The 17,908-nt window shown below is 35.3% G+C and overlaps 1 protein-coding gene across 3 annotated transcripts in view; it reads right to left on the minus strand.

The window, feature by feature from the left end:
• LOC137581088 (uncharacterized) overlaps nt 1–17,908 on the minus strand; it is a 31,074-nt gene that overhangs the window by 7,812 nt on the left and 5,354 nt on the right. The window contains exons 2-12 of one of the 3 annotated variants that reach the window (XM_068295255.1): nt 14,483–14,634; nt 13,813–14,420; nt 13,058–13,168; nt 12,690–12,803; nt 11,026–11,222; nt 10,797–10,926; nt 10,549–10,701; nt 9,989–10,120; nt 9,327–9,470; nt 4,696–5,336; nt 3,162–3,328 (exon numbers count right to left, since the gene is read on the minus strand). In XM_068295255.1, the coding sequence (XP_068151356.1) occupies nt 3,162–3,328; nt 4,696–5,336; nt 9,327–9,470; nt 9,989–10,120; nt 10,549–10,701; nt 10,797–10,926; nt 11,026–11,222; nt 12,690–12,803; nt 13,058–13,168; nt 13,813–14,220 (2,197 nt within the window). In that variant the 5' untranslated portion in view covers nt 14,221–14,420; nt 14,483–14,634. The remainder of the gene's footprint in view (nt 1–3,161; nt 3,329–4,695; nt 5,337–9,326; nt 9,471–9,988; nt 10,121–10,548; nt 10,702–10,796; nt 10,927–11,025; nt 11,223–12,689; nt 12,804–13,057; nt 13,169–13,812; nt 14,421–14,482; nt 14,635–17,908) is intronic. The other 2 variants (XM_068295256.1, XM_068295254.1) reach the window with 2 other exon arrangements.

Consider the following 17,908-nt stretch of genomic DNA (forward strand, 5'->3'; position numbering starts at 1 on the left):
GCGAGTGCACCACTTCAGAATGAATTCGCCTATCTTATTGCATCTTTTCTTAATTAATTTATGCATATGTTTCCTGGAAAAGCAGTTTAATTAGGGGATAGTAGTGTTATTTTACTTAATTCCATAACTTTCATCTCATATATCCCCATGCATAGCCAAGCTGAAAACGTTGTAAATGTAATCTTAAAAACTCAATTCTGCCCTCAAGAAAGTACAAGGTGCATCACGTGTTGTTGTATTTCTTTTTGTCAAAGAACAAGATAGGAAAAGTTCATAAATCCTTCTTGGAGCTGTCAGCCAAGTTGATATATTTTTCACGGTTTGTGCACTACACACCCACCCACACCCACACCCACACCCACACACCACACCACACAAGGAGGACGAAAAAAACGCAATATATGTACGTGAAAAACGAAATATCACAGAAAACACAAAAACTGCAAGAAGAGAAAAGCAGCATGTTGCTATGAAAGCAACCAGCAAAGACATCAAAAATGAAATAAAATGAAGGAAAGAAAACCAGAAACTGCATGAGAACCCGCCCACAAAACTCATTATAAACCAAGGCGGCGCGGCGTAGGCAACTTTTGAAGGCTTTTGCCACCGGCCAAAGAAACAAAAACAACAAAACAAGAACAACAAATAAAAAGGAAAATACAAAATAAAAAGAAAAGTTGTCTTTGGTGTTACGGCAAAACGAATGCACATCGTGACAGAGATTAAAAGAAATAATGAAAATTTATGGAAAGAGTTTGTATGCATGAAGCAAAGATGGATGGATGGAAAAGCATACCTAAAATGCCATAATACATTTGCTTTCAAATTTCAATTGTGGCATCAAGTTGCATAGACATTAAACTAAACTTGGCAGAAATTATTAATTGTTTCATGTCTAAGCGATGTAATCAAAGAAATAAGGAGGATTAGAGAAAAGGCTCCTATTTAAAAGATCAGTTGGAAAATATTGGAGATGTGTTCGGTTTAGTTATGACCCTATAAAAGATGTATTACCTGAGTAGAAGCTTTGAAAGATACGATAAAAAATTATAGTGTAATTGGCCTTCAAAGACTTGCAATAACAAAGAATTTTTCAAGTTGACTTTTGACTTGAATTTTCAGTAGCCTTTCTCGACATTTTGGTGTCAATAAGGTTGACGTGTTAAAACCCAAAGAAAACGATTCAAAAGTGGAATTCACATTGTAAAGTATTTCAAAATTCAAATCCAACCAAAGTAACCTTTGGAAACCCAAAAATATTGTAAAGTATTCAAAAAATCATGCGAAATTTAAAATGCATAAGCTTGGTATAAAAAATATATATTTATTTAGAATAAATTTTAAATGGAATGAAATCAACTTTAAGATAAAAAGTGCAAACTAGAAAAATGTTCTATTTATTTTTGATGGCCATGCAATTCATAGAAATGTGTGGCTGCATATGTACACATATTTTAAAAATATATATTTTCAAGCATTCTTTTTGTTTTCATTTACTCGATTTTTTGTTGTTTTTTTTCAGTTGTATTTTAATTGCCGTTCTCTGCGTACAATTACGCTCAACGGCTGCAGCAGGCCGGCAATGCATTTAAAATTTTCCCACAGGCATTTAAACAATTTAAACTAGCATACAGACTTTCGCACACATTTCAACCTCCAGCACACATACACACACATACACACACACACACACACACACACACACACTTATATATGAGGAAAGAAAGGGCAAGTTTCCTTTCTTTTATTTTACTCGTTTTTGGTTGCCACCACAGTTGAAGTTGCAGCCAGTTGGCCATCTATAACCATGGGTACACTTAAAGTTTCTACGAAAAGCAAACAAAACACTAGGAAGCCGACGAGTGGCCGTTGAGAAATGTGCAAAAATGCGATAAAATACGTGAGGAGTTGCAGAAAGGCGCACGGAAAAGTTGCAAAAACAAAAAAAAAAAAAAAAGAAGAAGAAATTATACAGAAAGGAAAACTGCAAAAAGAAAAGAGAAAAGGGAAAAAATTTTCACAAATTAAGCCAAGAACCGACACGGAATATATCCTGCACTATCCAGAGTGAAGAATTATGAAAGAATTTGAAAGAATTTTGGTCTTGAATACTCTTATATTATAGATAAGATGCACGATTATAACTTGGTTATTTATTCAAGACCAAATTTCCTTCAAAGACAATAAAAACGGAAATATACTGCAATCAAAATAGAATTTAATTAGAATTAGAAACCACAGCGAAAATTTGGCCCCCTTTACCTTTCATAAATGACAAAAATATTTTCTGGTTTCAGCTTGTATCCGATGGATAATTTTGCTGCCGGGCATTTCTTTTGGTTGCAACTGACGTTTTGAGAAAATATTGAAAACTAAATCGAAAAATCCACAGAAATAAAATACTTTATTGAATTTCAATGAAAGAATCAATGGAAAAACATGAAAAGACCACGTTCATGTTAACCTTTTCAATAATATTCTAAACCAATAGAAAATGAACCCAATATTGGTTTGTTTGTTGCTCACAATATTTCATTGTTAGCTCACCGTTGTGTAAATATTAAGTTAAGTTAAGTAAAGATTAAGTTTTGCGAGAAAAAAGATTACTTATTAAACTTAAGTGTCTCTCTTAACAGTTTAACATTTTAGAACTAAATAATAAATAAATACAGCAGAACCCGGTTAAAACGACGCAGAAGGGACCGTCGATTTTCGTCGTTATATCCGAAAGTTCTTCTAACCCGGGCCCCTTTCATATAAGGGCCCAATCACTTATCGAACTTTAGTCGCTATGACCGCTCGGACGTTATAAGCGGAGTCGTTATAACCGGATTCTACTGTATTGAATTAAACCTGATGTGAAAATCTCTTGAGTTCGAACTGTTCAAAACAAATCTACTGCTTCAGTTAATATATTTTTAATATGGGTTTTCCAACTAAGATATCAACTCTACGACGCTTTTTGGAAAACAAGCTTAAGTTGAGTTTCGATTTGGTTAAAATTATTCTATAGTTGCTTAAGAGATAATTTCATTTGTACTGCCTCCATAAAATTTGGGCCTGAGTTTGCATAATTGATTACATCCTAGATATATACCCATTAAGTTTTGATTCTGGTTATTCAAGGGTATTAAAGGAGAATGAGAAAATAAAATTCTTACCCGTTTCAGCAAGTTTCGTCGTTTGTTGCATATGCCAACAAAATTGCTCATATTCCCCGCTAGTTGGCGCCTGGCTGCCCTTGGTGGCCTGCATATGCTTGGTAAATGCCCCAACTATGGCCGCCATGCGATCAAAGGCATTTATATTGATGTGGCCATTTGGTAATCTGTAGATAGAGAGGAGGATATGAAAAATAGAAATAAAAAAGATTTTTCCATCGTGTTCAATTAGAAATTCAGTGCACAACACACTCATACACACACACACACACACACAAACGCCTCTCATTTGATATCACAATCCCCAAGCGCGACATTGAAAAGTGTTGAATGAATGATTTTTGCCCTGATTAGTGTATCTAATGTCAGAAAATAAATTGGCCCCTCAATCTCTAATGAGGTCAATTGTGACCACAGAGGGGCCACATGGATGGGGTTGCTCGAGGTTATGTGAGTGTGTGTGTGTGTGGGTGTGACTGAGTTAACTGTTATCGCAAGTGAGTGTTGCATCATTCATATCACGATTTGGTGTGAGTGAAACTTTTGAAATGGCTTTCCATATGATTGATCTGATTGTGGATTAAATGTTCCTTTCAATAGTTTTCAACTCTAAGCTTCATATGTGCATTAAAGTGGCTTAGACTGACATTTGAAATAAGTTCCCCTTACTCTACTTAAATTTCAATTCCATTTACGCATTAATATAATTACGATTTATGGTCCCCATCAATCGATTTTTTCTATAATTATGCATCAACATATGGATCTCATCTTCAATTTTCAATGCATCAGTTAAAAGTTATTTTTATTTCATTTTAATATACACATTTGGTTTGGTTTGGTCTGTACGTGGCGTTGCATTTGGCACATAATCATTTATTTTGCCACTGTGTGGTTAATTAAATTAAAAGTCATAAACATAAAACAATTCGAAATGGCCAGAGAAATGATACCAAATTTAAGCCATTCACGTCGCTAATGCAACATGAATCAAATTAATTGCATTGCAGGATAATATATTGTATAATTCTTTCTCTTTTTTCTGTACATTGTAATGGGTGAAAAAAATATAATATAATAAAAAAGAAGCATCTAATTGCTTTTCAGGCTATAAAGAGTAGGTTAACGTTGTTTAACCCAATATATTTGAACATTTTATTTGAAAAAGTTCTTTTTTAAGTTAAGTAAACAGTTTTTTTCAGAATATTCAAAACTCAATGTTGTTTGTTTAGGAGAACAACTCGATCGAGGGTTAACATTCATCCTTTATCTCTTATCTCTTTGGCAAAATCTAATGAATCTGGTGGCTAATCTAATAATTAGTCTAATAGATTGTTCAGATTTGGTATTTACTAATCAAACTGCTTAAATTCTCGATAATTTCATGATAGACTACACTACCTTAAATATTTAGTCAATGGCAATCAAATTATAGTTTTGCATAATGGTTGAAACTGAACTGAAAACCCCTTAGTTGCAATTGTTGGTGTAAAAACATTAATCAACATTTTTGGGAGTAGTAGAACAAACTTACCGCTGCAAACAGTTCTCACGTTCGGCCAGTGCCAATTTAACAATATCCGCAAACACTGGAATAACAACCCAATCATTGGGTTTGCCAGATGATGATGTTGTGGGTGTGGATATTGTAGTTGATGTTGTTGCCGTTGCTGTTGTTATTGTTGTTGCTGGTAGTGTTTCCGTATTGATGTTGCCAGCAGCCGTAGGGGCCAAAGCTGATTCCATAGTGGAGGAGGACAACGATGCTGAGATTGGGATTGCATTCATACCGGAAGTGCCTGTTATGCCGCTCGTTGAAGGTTTCTCGTCCATGTTAGTTGCCGTTGCCGTTGATGCTGCTGCTGCTGTTGCTGGTGCTGAAGTGGACAAAGCCAATGCCATGAGTCCTGCTGCTGCTGCTGCTGATGATGAGGACGACAATAATGATAATGATGATGTTGATGGCTTTTCCGTCATCGATAATAATGCCTTAGCCTGCTTATCAGTCTTGTGACTTTCCTGTTGCTGTTCGACTTGTTGGCTCTGTTCTTGCTGCTGTTGCTGATGAAGTTGCTCATTTAGGACAATTGCCTGTTTCTGCCATAAATGCCCATGTCCTTCGGCATGTCGTTGCATACAATCCAATTGTTGACACGTTACTTGCAATTTACTCCACTGTAATCAAATGAATATACATAAATGAACATCACATCAGAGAGAGAGAGAGTGACAAAGAGAGGAGGTGGAGTGGTAGTAATCTTTATTTCGTCTCTCATTTTATTTGGTGTCATTTCCTTCTTGAGTTTTTTTTATTTTTTCGTTTTGCTTCCTTTGTTTTTCCCTCACTGGATGAGTTGTAAAAGTTTATGGTTTTGTTTTGTTTGCTTCTGTTTGTGTGAGTTTTATGGTTGTAATTTACGCCAAGAACAAAGCTTTAGATCGAATTTTATGGCTGACATTTGGGTTATTTGATAAGATATTAATTAAGATTTTGTAAAATACAAAAGGATATCACCATCCATTAAAAGGAATTTAGATTTTTTAAGACTTCCGAGTGATTCTAATTGAAATTGTGTTGGATTTAAAAATGTTCAAAAGAAAAGCTTGATTTAAAGCCGAGAAAATAAGCAAAGTTAATGCAGTTTTCCAGACAATAGGATACGCAATCCTTGAGTAAAGGATTCTACTGGCATTTAAAGCTTTTCATGTTGAGGAAAATGGCCGAGAGCCATTGATTAATCTTTGACCACAAATTGTAAACAAATAACAGCATTTCAAATGCTGCAATTTTTGGCTGATGACTTTTCCAAGCCTTTTTTTTTTTTTTTCTCCTTTGTGGCATTGCCAGCGGTAGCCGCCAGTCACATTTATTGCCAGTCATAAACATTTCACCAGCAAACTATAGAAAATATGCAGATGAATGGAAAAAGTGCAACACAATTGCATAGACCACACCAAAAAAAAAAAAAGGAAAACAGAATGGGATGAAAAATGTAAAGAAAAAAATCTCCCATAGTTGTGTAAATTTATGCAATTCCGTTTCCATTTTCCATTTTCCATTTTTCCCACCATTCGCCATTGTCCAATTCTACAATTTACGATGCCTGCTGCTAGTGGGAGGAACCTAAAATACGTTCCATAATGAATAAAATATAAGCCAAAGGCATTTAAACTTGCCAAAGTAGCATTAAGTAACTTTGACAAAAAGTAAAGAATAGCAAAAAAAATGTAATAAACACAATTTTTTGTCCAACGAATGTCCAAGTGTTAAATTATGAAAACGTAAAAAGAAACCAAACAACCCAAAAAGTGAAATATAAAACAACGCAAAAATGGCGAAAAGAGAAAATGAAAATAGGAATCCATTAACTAATTAAAAAGTTTTTTAATGAAAACTAGCTTCATTTACTCCTGAATGCAGCGGCAACACGCTGTGGTCTATTGACGGACTGAGTAAATATATAGTTGGCTACCTTGGCTATATACATATATACATATGTATACACTAGCTAGGTAAACTTTATAAATTTGACGAAATTGGGCCAAAAGCCACCCACCCAGTAAGGAGGCGGAAAATGTGGTTACTTGGGCGTGGTCGCTCGTATTTTTTGTGGCTCTGCATTTAAGTATTATTTTTTAATGTTACCTATCGTAAAAAGGGTTTAGTTGTGTACCTATGGCTATATATGTATATATTCTTGTTCAGTATTAACAACCGCAACTGAGCTATTAAACAAAATACTTGTTTCATAAACATTAGCTAGTCTAGCATGTTTCGTTGACCAACTTTTAAATCCCAAATTGCATGAAACGAAATGCAAAATTTTACCTAATGGCTCGTATTCTTGAACGATTCATGTGGCAATAAAATAACAAATTTACTCTAGAAATTTCCTTAAATTATTAAGTATTTAAAGCCAAGTTTGATTCCAGTAGCTTTTAAATTAAGCGCTAGAAGCTGATTCGCAAAGATGGACTACTTGGCTACATAGATTTGGATTCTTATGCTGATCAAGAGTATATAAATACACCTCATGGGATCAGACATATCTCATTCTCTGAGTTATAAACAAACATATATTATAAAATCTGCTGAAAGAGTATTACATCTAAACAAGTTTAGGTTTAAATGCATGCAAAATCTATTTCCCAATTTACTGGCCGATTCTATTTTGTTGTATTTCTATTTTGGTGATTACTTTCCCTCTTGTTTTTTTTACTTATGGAACTAACTATTTCTTGAAAAGAAATTTTCGAGTTGACTTTAATGAAAGTGAGTCAACGAAACTTAGTCCCGGTCTCTGTCCCTGTCCCTGCTCAACTCTCAGTCCCATACTCTTTTGTCTATGCCACAGCCACAGTCTTTCTTTTATTTGTCGTCGTCCTCGACGTCGTCCTCTTTTGTCCCTTGGAAAAACTTACAACAAAATGTGAGAACACAGACATAGAACGTGCGGCAACATAAATATGTAAAATTAAATGCTTGGAAATTAAATTGACTGAAATTTTATAGGCAAACTACGTGCAAGGCAACGAAATGGCCTTCATAATTTTCGCGAGCAAATTACGGAAAATGCGCCGTATACGGAATTGTTAAGTTTAATTTCAAAGTTCTGTGGCAGCATTTAAATTGGAGAATAGTCAAATCAAATTGTTTCACACACAAGCACAAGCACACACACACACACATGCCTAAACCTAACACTCACATGAATGACTTTTGAATGACATAAAGAACTTCGTTGGAGTTTAGCTAACAGAAAATGATCGTAAATGAATTTTGTTATCTACACAGAACACGAAATTTTGGGCGTAATATACGCAGCATATACATAAGTTTTGAAATACACTAAGAAAAAACCATGTTAAGTTTTAAAAACCAAAAGAAGGAAACATAGTTTTAAAGAAGTTCAGCTCTCAACTTAGAACAAGGATAAATCTGTTGGTCCTCACTAGAAAGGTGCCTCAACTGGGAAGACCACCTCAATGCATTTTGATCTTTTAAGTTACTTTTTCAACGAAATTCGTTAACCAGAAGTAAAATCTACTTTAGCTACCTACATCTGTATCCAATCCCTTATTCAAATTGAAGATCCTTAGATTAAGCTCTAGTCCAATCGAATCCCATTCGGACTCTGCCATTTTTTTCAGTGTATACATGCATAACTACATAGATAAACTGGCGTTTATGTGTGTGTGTGTGTATAATTGCATACAGTAAAAAGTTAGAAAGCAACGCCTTAGAGCAATTTCAATGCACAAAAGATTCCTTCTGAGCAAAAGGCAGACAAGATAGCGAACAGAAGAAGAATAAGAAGTTGAGAAATACTCAGAGTCTATATATATGTACATGCATATGTGTGTATGTAAGTGTTTTTGTGTTTGTGTGTGTGTGTGGGTCTGTGCTCAACATCTTTTTGGGTTAGTTCCTTTAACTGAATGCCTTGAATTATGTACGTGTCAGCAGATATTTATGCAGTCTAATGCATTTGGCGTAAGGAGCTTAAAAGATTTAGTGCCCATGTTCTGGGCATGGGGAATAAATATTGAAAGATGTAATGGAGATTTCTCACTAAATGGCATTAGTTCGCATTACGCAAATACTCACAGCATAATATTTTGATTAAAGTGTAAGCAAAACCCGAATGAAATGCTAAAAACCCTTCACCGAATAGAAGACAAGTGCGAAATGATTTGTTTGAACAAGAATTTGGGAAGGGGTTAACATTTGCATTTCGTTTACTGTCACACTAAGCGTATACTTGATGACTGATTAATTGTTTGTTAATACTAAAACTCATTATTTTGCTAGCGTTTTGCAAACCTCTTTCAATCAATCTGATTGATCATTTTTTAGGCAAGTACTTGCCCTCAATAAACATCTTATTTGGATAATGTTCGTTAATTTTGTTCTGCTCAATGTTCGAAAACTATTTGACAACTACTTTTTAGCTTTGTTTATTTCTGTCACACAAAAGTGTTTTTAAAGAATGACCCTAAAGTTAAGTTAAATTATTATAAAATAATATCATTTTTGCTTATATATTATTTACATTTTAAACTTCAAGACTAACTGATAAAGAAAATCATCAAAAATATTAAAGAGCCTAAAAACTTTGGCTCTGATGTCCTTTCCCATTCATAAGAAATCAAATGTTAACTTACTGTTATTTTAAGTCTTGCTATGGCAGGTGATTCCAATGACTCCAAAATGGCTGTGGCACTATTGTAGTTGCCCACAAGTAGACAATATTGAGCCACACCACTCCACAGTTCCACAGTTCGACTGCGTTCTTGAATGCCAGCGCACTGTGAAAAGGGTAAAAGATTTATTTGATTACGGAAGTTAGTTAGACATTGGCAATGACAATCACGTCACTTGGCTGAAAAGAGGTTTTCTCTTTGGTCTCTCCCTGTCTGTCGCAGTCTGTTTTATACATTGTATACTGTAACGAGTCGCTTACACGGCCAACTGGCAACCTGTCAATGAGGCTGTTACGAGTGGCATAAATTATAAGTCATGTGGCCCCGAGGCCCAGCAGGTTTCAACTTCATTTCCATCTTCATCTTCATCGGCTACTCTGTTGGCCATCTCTCCATCTCCATCAGTGGACACGTAGTAGGTAGGACCTTTTGCATATTTAACATGCATGGAAATTTTAATTCAATCCACAGGGGTCTAAGGATACTTGCTACGCTACGTTTAACTTGTGCCTTACACATGACTGACCTGCCACCACGACCGCTCCCCCCTTCCCAAAAAAAAACAAGTGAAATCGGCCGACGGTCCGTGTAAGTTTGTTTCGCAAACCTGGTTATAAACTCACCTGCAGTATTTCGTTGCACACAAACAGACGTAAACGTGCTGACCAATCCAGGTAGGTTTCCAAATTACAGGTCTTCTTTGGATCCTGGGCACCTGGTGGTCCACCCGATGTGCTAGGTTGGTCCCATTTCTTCTGCACAAAATTAAGGAAGAGAAATGAAATGCTGAAATGAGTGCCAACAGCCTCGACTGAGAAGGAGCATTGTTAATGAAGCTGCTTGTCGTCATTTTTAATTGCATGTCCTGTGTGGACTCCTTTTGTGTGTCCGTATGTTATGTAATTTATGTAAAAGACTTGCTTGCATTTTTTTTGCCTGTTTTTTTTTGTTTCTTTTCGAGGTGTAACCTCCAATTACACAGTACGAAAACCGGGGCTAATAACTCCCTTTCCATTCACAAAATTCAAACTCATTTAAGTTGGTAAAAAAAAGAATTGAATTGAATAAGACTTGAATTTATCCTGTATTAGCAAAACTTTTTCGATTTTGCTTCTATCTCTTCAAGATATTAACAAGAAGAAAGAAAGAGAAATTTGTGATATGTCTAATTATCTCAGTGTACCTGTTTATCCAATAGAATCATACTGCTGCACTGCAAAAACTCTTCGGCTCCAATGTGCTTGGCCAGTTTCTTCTCCAGTCGACAAACGATTTGTGCGTATTGTGTGGCCGTTGGGCTGTTGAGTGGAGTTACAGGAGCAGTGGCAGTGGCAACCTAATCCAAAAATGACCAAACAGGATGTTAGGTTAAGCCGATTGTCCCTGACAGACGACAATGGAATGCCAGGGTGCGGCCCTGTACCCACTTACCTTGTTGTTTTCAGTATTGGTCTGTTGGCAGGCACGCAAGTCTGCCTCATGTCTCTCTAAATCAGTCAAACGTTTTAGTAAGGCACTTAGTATTTGTGAGACAACGGCTTCTAAATGCGATTGGGAACATCTACGAAATGTTAATGAAGCGAGACAAGTTTGTGAACAATCAGCAAATTGCCAGTTTTATTTCATATGAGGTGGCCCAGCCCCCTCTCTACACACTCACCTGGCAACGATATGTTTTACATGATTCATCATGCGCTCATCCCGATAATCGTAGGGAAATTTCTGTGTCCATTCGGCCAACAGGGCAACTAATGATTCTAAACATTCGCTATCAGGTACCGAGTCCAGCAGTTTGCCAAGCAACTCATGGGGACGCAGAAATAAACGTGATGATAATAAAAATGAGAATATAAATTCCTGCCCAGTTAAAGGAAATGGAATAAGAAGTCACCGATTAGTGATGGGGGAAATGTGCAAATAAATCTTAACGATATTATGATGAGTTAAATGGCATTTAGTTTTATTTATTTAAAAATGGTTTATCTGCAATAAGTAAGCTGAAGAAATGTATTCAAATGATCTACAAGTTTCTAATTACAGAGTTTACATTTTGTGTTGCCCATTTTTTTGGGCAAATATCTTTTTAGTCAACTTAAACAAATATTAAGGTCTTTCGGTATTTTGAGCTAAAATATTTTGTATTCTTCAGATATTTTCTGAGCACCCTTTTGTTACCCTACATGTGTGTGTTTATATCATCCCTAACGATTCACATTATAAACATGTACTTTCCTTTGGCTAGAGAGCATTTGTACATTTCATACATATAGATATCACCAATTAGCTCTATTCGCTTTTGGCATTCGTTTGGCTGCCCCTCGTTTCCCCTTTTGCTTGTATCCAAGACACATTTCGCCATGGGCACATAGCCCATTCAAGCTCTATCAAATTAGCGCTAATCTCGGGATTTGTTTGCAACGAATTAATTATTTTTGCACTTGCTCCTTGCGGTCCTTTTGGCTATCCACAAGATTGTCCCTTCTTTCCCCCAGATATGCCCTCCTAGTACTCCCAGCCCCTAACATCCCTGCCCCCAGGTCTTCTCGTAGGACTCTGACCATAATGTTTGCTGTCTAGTTGTTATACATTTGTTTTGTTTGTTTATTCGCCGTTGGGTCTGGTGTGCCTCGACCTCGACTCTTGGTGGATGCTTTTTGGTTTCTGTGGTTTTTTGTCCAGTTCGTGCCAAAAAATTTAACAAAAGGTCCTGTGGTCTGCTTTGGCATTGGTTCAACAACTTTAAGTGTTTTGTGTAACTAAAAAGTAAGAAATTATTTGGAATTTGTTGCTCAACCACATATGTGAGTGTGTCTGGGTAAAAAATTAGTGGGCGGAATACTTTTAAATTGAAACATTTTGGAGTTGGAATATAATTTATTAGTTCTTGATTAAAAACGTATTCCCCCTTTTACGATGATTTCTTTGTCCCTTTTGCATTATAAGAGAACGTTTCAAAATTTATAGTTTTTTAACAAAATTTAAACCACTAAAGAAAATGCAATGAAAAATGTTATTTCATCATTTTCACCGCATTTAAAATAAAATCTTTTTCCATTTATTTCCATAGAAAGTCAATTTGATTTCATTTTATATTGATATTCATTGGAATAGTTTTAGTTTTTCAATATTCATATTGCAATTAAATGGAAATTCATTTTCATTGCATTCGCATTGTGAGGGCTTCGATTTGTTTTTTGGCTAGTTGTTGATTTTTGATTTTTATTTATATTTAATTGGTAAATGCAGTCACATGGATTGTCATTTGTGGCATGCAAATATGTAAATTGGTAAATTTTCATGTAATTTTTATATATTTTCATTTACCTTATCTAAGTCAATGACATTTTTGGGTATGAGCACCTCGACGAGTGAGTCCAATGGGCCAGAAACTATTCTACCATTTATATACATAATGCCACCGGAACCCAACACAGAGCTCTGTGAATAACGAAATTGCCGAAAATGTTGCGTTATATTATAATTAAAAGTGGAACATCAAAAGGTAAATACACAAAACACGCTCACAGAAGTATATACAAATTTATGCAAAAATCAACTGAAAATCAAAGCAATTACAGTACTAATTAAATGCAACGGCCCACACACATACACACACACAATACACACAAAATCAAATATTATTAAAATGCAATTGGCAAAACATTTTGTTTAATTGCCACACGAACACGAACCTCAAAATTTATATCACATTGGCTGCGTTTATGCGGGTTTTTGGGGACATCATACTGAACGACATCATCCCGATTGTTGGCCATGCCCAATGGATTTGCCAAGGTGGCAAGCTGTGTATTTAAATTAAAAATTTCAATTAAAATTAAAATTGTTCGCTTCATTCAACTATGCATATAAAATTATATTTGCTTTACTTGTTGTCTAAATCTAATTTTCTTAAATTTAGTTTATTAGTTTATCTAGTTTATTTGCATTTATTTTTGTCTCCATAAATAGATTTAAAATTTCTAAATTTCTATAGAGAAGTTTGTAGAGATCTGGTGGAGAGATCTTGATAAGTTAACACCTTTAATTACTTACTTAATCATTTGTTAGCTCACTATCTCATTAACTTACTCAGTTCTAGTACTAAAGGACATTCAAAACTTTATAAAGAATAAATCATCTTCGAATATTAGTATCATTAATTGAGTTCTGCTTTCATCTACTAATCCATTTGTATACTCGATTCACTTCACGTTTTCCAAATCCTAATTTAGTCATGCTGCCTACTTGAAATAGACTTAGTTGACTAATTCTAAGATTTATCCAAATTGCTTTAACCCCTTAAGTTACATCTACCATTTAACACACTTCATAGATAATTCCTTACATAAGTCTGCTGCAGTAATTGTAATTTAATTTATACTTAGAAGTCATTCCCGCTGTGGCAGGTCTAATGGAAATTTATAATTTATTTATTGTTCAATTTTACCTCGATTTTCTGAAACCCCATTTCCAAATCATATGCACTCAATTGTTCTGCACTGTGACGACGACGAAAACGTATGCCAGCTCCAACCAGTCCTTCTATGCCATCGCGACCACCCATTGGCATACCCAAGCCGAGTGTCGTTTCCGCTGTCAAATTGCTGCTGGCATCCAGAGAGAATATGCCCCTGTCTGCTGGTTCGTTCTCCAAACAGCAGCCATCGTCGGCGCTTTCGCTGTCAGAGCTGGAACATTGCTGATGATGATGACGATGCCGTCGATGATGATGACGCTGACGATGGCGGCATTTGTCGCGATCTCGTTGACCGCGAGATTTTTGCAATACCGTTTGCTTGCAACGCGTGCCGCAGGCGATGGCTGATATCTTACTGGCATAAAAGTACATCGCCATGTGTCACGTTCTGTGGGCCGCTCGCCTGGACGCGGTCATGTGTGAGTGAGTGAGAGGTGGGTGGAGGTAATAGGAGTCCGGATAGCTATAGGTGCAAGGTGTTAAGAAGCTGGTTTAATGCCCAAGCACGAGCCAAACTGTTGTTAAGATGCGCCTATTGCCTATCATCACGATGCTCTCTCCATTCGCTTACATTTATTCTGAAAGATATCAAAAGAGAAATTTGTAAGTGGTCAGTTTCAGTTGTATTACTCATACGCACAGAGTGTAAATCACACACACAACATGCACACGGTTGTGGGTAGTATTCGGTTTCACATTATTATCCCTTTGGGGCCACTTGCGACTCATCAGTCTATAGAGATGTGAGCGTGTCTCTCATCAATAAGGGCGTAACCAAAAAACGAAAGCCCTCTAGCCAAAACCAAAAAGAAAAAAACGGGAAAAGGGTCATCAACATGGGTCGATAGCAATCATTAAATCTCGGCAGATGTGTTCAAATACGATTCAAGGATTGTGTGCCTCTGTGTGTGTGTGCTTGTATTTATTTATGAAATACTGAGGTTAAAGTTGAGTTCATGAACTTAAAGTATAAATCGTACGTAGTAGAAATGAAGCTATGACTTCAATCGGTAGATAAACTTATTCACTTTTTCGTTTTAAGCCTGATCAAAATTACCTAACTATCAAAGTTTCAAGGTTTAATGCTTTAATAGACTTTCTTTTTTGTGTCTTTTTTGTAAATTTCCAATTTTTCAGAGTGTGAATAACGATGAAGAAAATATCTGACAGAAAATGGAAACATCAGCAAGGAAAAAAGAAATATCAACAGGCTTGAAATATTTTTGCCATAAAGGAAAGAACTTTGCCTGCAGCAGTTGGCTTTAATGGAGATTACCCACGCACAAATGCAAAAGCAAAAAAAAAAAAAAAAAAAAAAAATAACAAGCGGAGAGGAAAAGATGATTCTCTACGGTTATTTTCCATATAAAATATCCATTAAATATTAAATATGCATACACATGAATCTTACGCACGTGTGTGAGATGATGATATATATATATATAAAATATATAAGAGGGCCGATTCGGGAGTTCTAGAAAACTCAAATAGGTGAAAATAGTAATCTTCGTCTTCGATATGCAGATAAGATCCATGATCTATTAAGGTTAACGACATATATAAAATAACAATATTTATATAGTTTAAAGTGAGTAAAGGGCTCTTGTTTAATCCTCACAGTTTAAGTTTTCATAATAATTTCTTACAAGAGATCTTTTGGCCAGCCCTCGTGTCGTATACGTACTTTTCGCATAGAAATTTTCACCCCAAGTTGCTCTTTTTTTATTTGTACCTGTCCAGCTGCTTATGCAAATAAGTAAGAATGTCGGTGGGAAAGCGTGCTGGAGGGGGGTGTGGCAATGGGTAAATCCAATTTCTATTAGACGCCCTACTCTATGCATGCGGTTTGCTTTTGTCAGTTCTGACTGCCAAAACTCAACAGTTCCAGTTGCTTTCTTGCTTGCTTGCCAATTCACTTCAAGTTTTCCAATCAACGCCTCGAATAATGGGATGACGGTGACAGAGGAGAGGAACGGAGAGGAGAGGTGACGAGGTAAGTCCCTCTTCTGGTTGTCGCTGATGCTTTAACCATACTGCTCTTTTGATCTGCTTAACATTCATTTAATTTGACAGGTTTGGGCTCCGACCAATGCCAATGGATAAAATGTTGCGTCACTTGCAAATTGGCTCATGTTGTGTCTGTCTCAACATGTGTATACGTGTATTTATGTGTGTGTGTGTGTGTGTGTAGATGCCACTGTTTGTGTGCACTTCTACTAATGTTTCTGTGGAATTGTTTTTTGTGTGTGATTTTTCTCATTACATAAGGCATGCATAATAAATTCTTTGTGCTGCCTTTTCCTCTATGACAATTAATAACCGATCTTAGATATTGAAATATATGTTAATATATAAAAAAATATATATATTTTTTATTATAAAATTAAACTCAAAGGCATTCATGTAATTTACCAACCATAAAAATTCAAATGAGTTATCTTAAATGTTCATCAGTTAAAATCCTTTAAGAGAAAAGTAAAAATAATTAATTAATTAGGTTTATAATAATTTACACGAGCTCATAGAAAAATAATTGAAAAGTGTAAATTCTCCTAATTTTTAATGCTACTGATGGGCAATGCTTTAATATTTATTTTAAATTGTATCCTCTTAAATTTTAATTATAAACAACATCCGAAGGATGACAAAAGAGAAATTCAAATAATTTCATTAAATTGCTATTTATAATTAAATGTTTATTGTAGTTTCGAATGAAATAAAAAACTTAAATTTATGCAAGCTCATTTTTTTCTTAAATTGCTTTGATAGAAATTAATAAATAAATATAAATGTCCATTTGAAAATAATGGACACACATTGATAGGTTTTAAAATAATAAAAAATACATTTATTTTAAATTAATGTCAAAAATTGTGTTTGGGTCTTTTAGTTATAAGAGATGGCGTCAGGATGTGTAGGGAAATTAATCCTTTATTTCCCTTGCGTCGTCCTTTGTGCATTGTGATAAAAATTCGAACAACTAACAGATATATTGGCATATTTGTTTCCTTTTCTCATCCTTCTTTGTTCCATTGACATTTGATTGTGGTTAAGCGTGAAAATAGAGAATGAGAAAACTGCGCAACCGAAATCTATTTTGCTATTCGTTCTATTTTTGATTGATTCGACGACATCTGTGAAATGGCGTTTAAAAAGATGAAGCCAACAAAAGGATGAATACCAAAAATAGTACAGACCAAAATATAGTCCCCTGCTGCTACCAATATTAAAATGTATGTACATGTTCCTTGTAAATTTATGTATATAAATTGTAGGGATACATTTTGTTCATACACTTGTGTATATATTTACATTTTCTGTTGCCTTCATTACCCAGCATCAAGTGAGCGGAACAAATGGCCGGAATGCATGAGGACAGGGGAAGCAGCACAACAAAAGCTTGTGATATTCGAGTAAAGGAGAGGAGTATATATATCCTTATGCACTCTTTTTTGGGCATCACTTGGTTAAAAGTTCAAGTATAACTGTCCACGCCTCCTTCCTTCACCGAATAGACAAAGGAAAGGAAAATAAATCTCAACTTTTTTTATGAGTGAGTGGGGCTTAGACAGCTTATTATGATTCCAATCATGTCGACAAGTCAATAAATATTTGTATACCCTGTATTCATTGAAAGTTAAAGGTTATATTGAACAGATAAAAGTTTCGCAAATCACATTATGGAAAGATATATGGCACTCAACATTTTAAGTACACAGTATCTTCAAGTCGGCTATTAAACCCCAAAAAAGAACAACGATTTCTGTGTTTTCTCATCTTTTGTTGTACATGAAATATTTTCAATTTTAATTTTGTCCTAGTAACCAAGTTGTGGTACTCCCAGAAACGAAATTCAATTCAATATGCACCGAAAGGAAAGGGAATTTATATATTTTCTATATGTATATAAAAATGGTTGACACATTTTATTTCATTTCGATGCCATTACCAACGCTAAAGAAAAAAAATAAAATAAACAGCACACAGAAGAGAAAAAGTGAAAGAAAAAATCAATCAATTATATTGCAAGCGGAAAAGTTGTATTAGACGAATTGTGGGCGTGGCC

This window comes from Drosophila tropicalis, unplaced genomic scaffold, assembly GCF_018151085.1.
Source record: "Drosophila tropicalis isolate 14030-0801.00 unplaced genomic scaffold, ASM1815108v1 contig_845, whole genome shotgun sequence".
Taxonomy (NCBI): Eukaryota; Metazoa; Arthropoda; class Insecta; order Diptera; family Drosophilidae; genus Drosophila; species Drosophila tropicalis.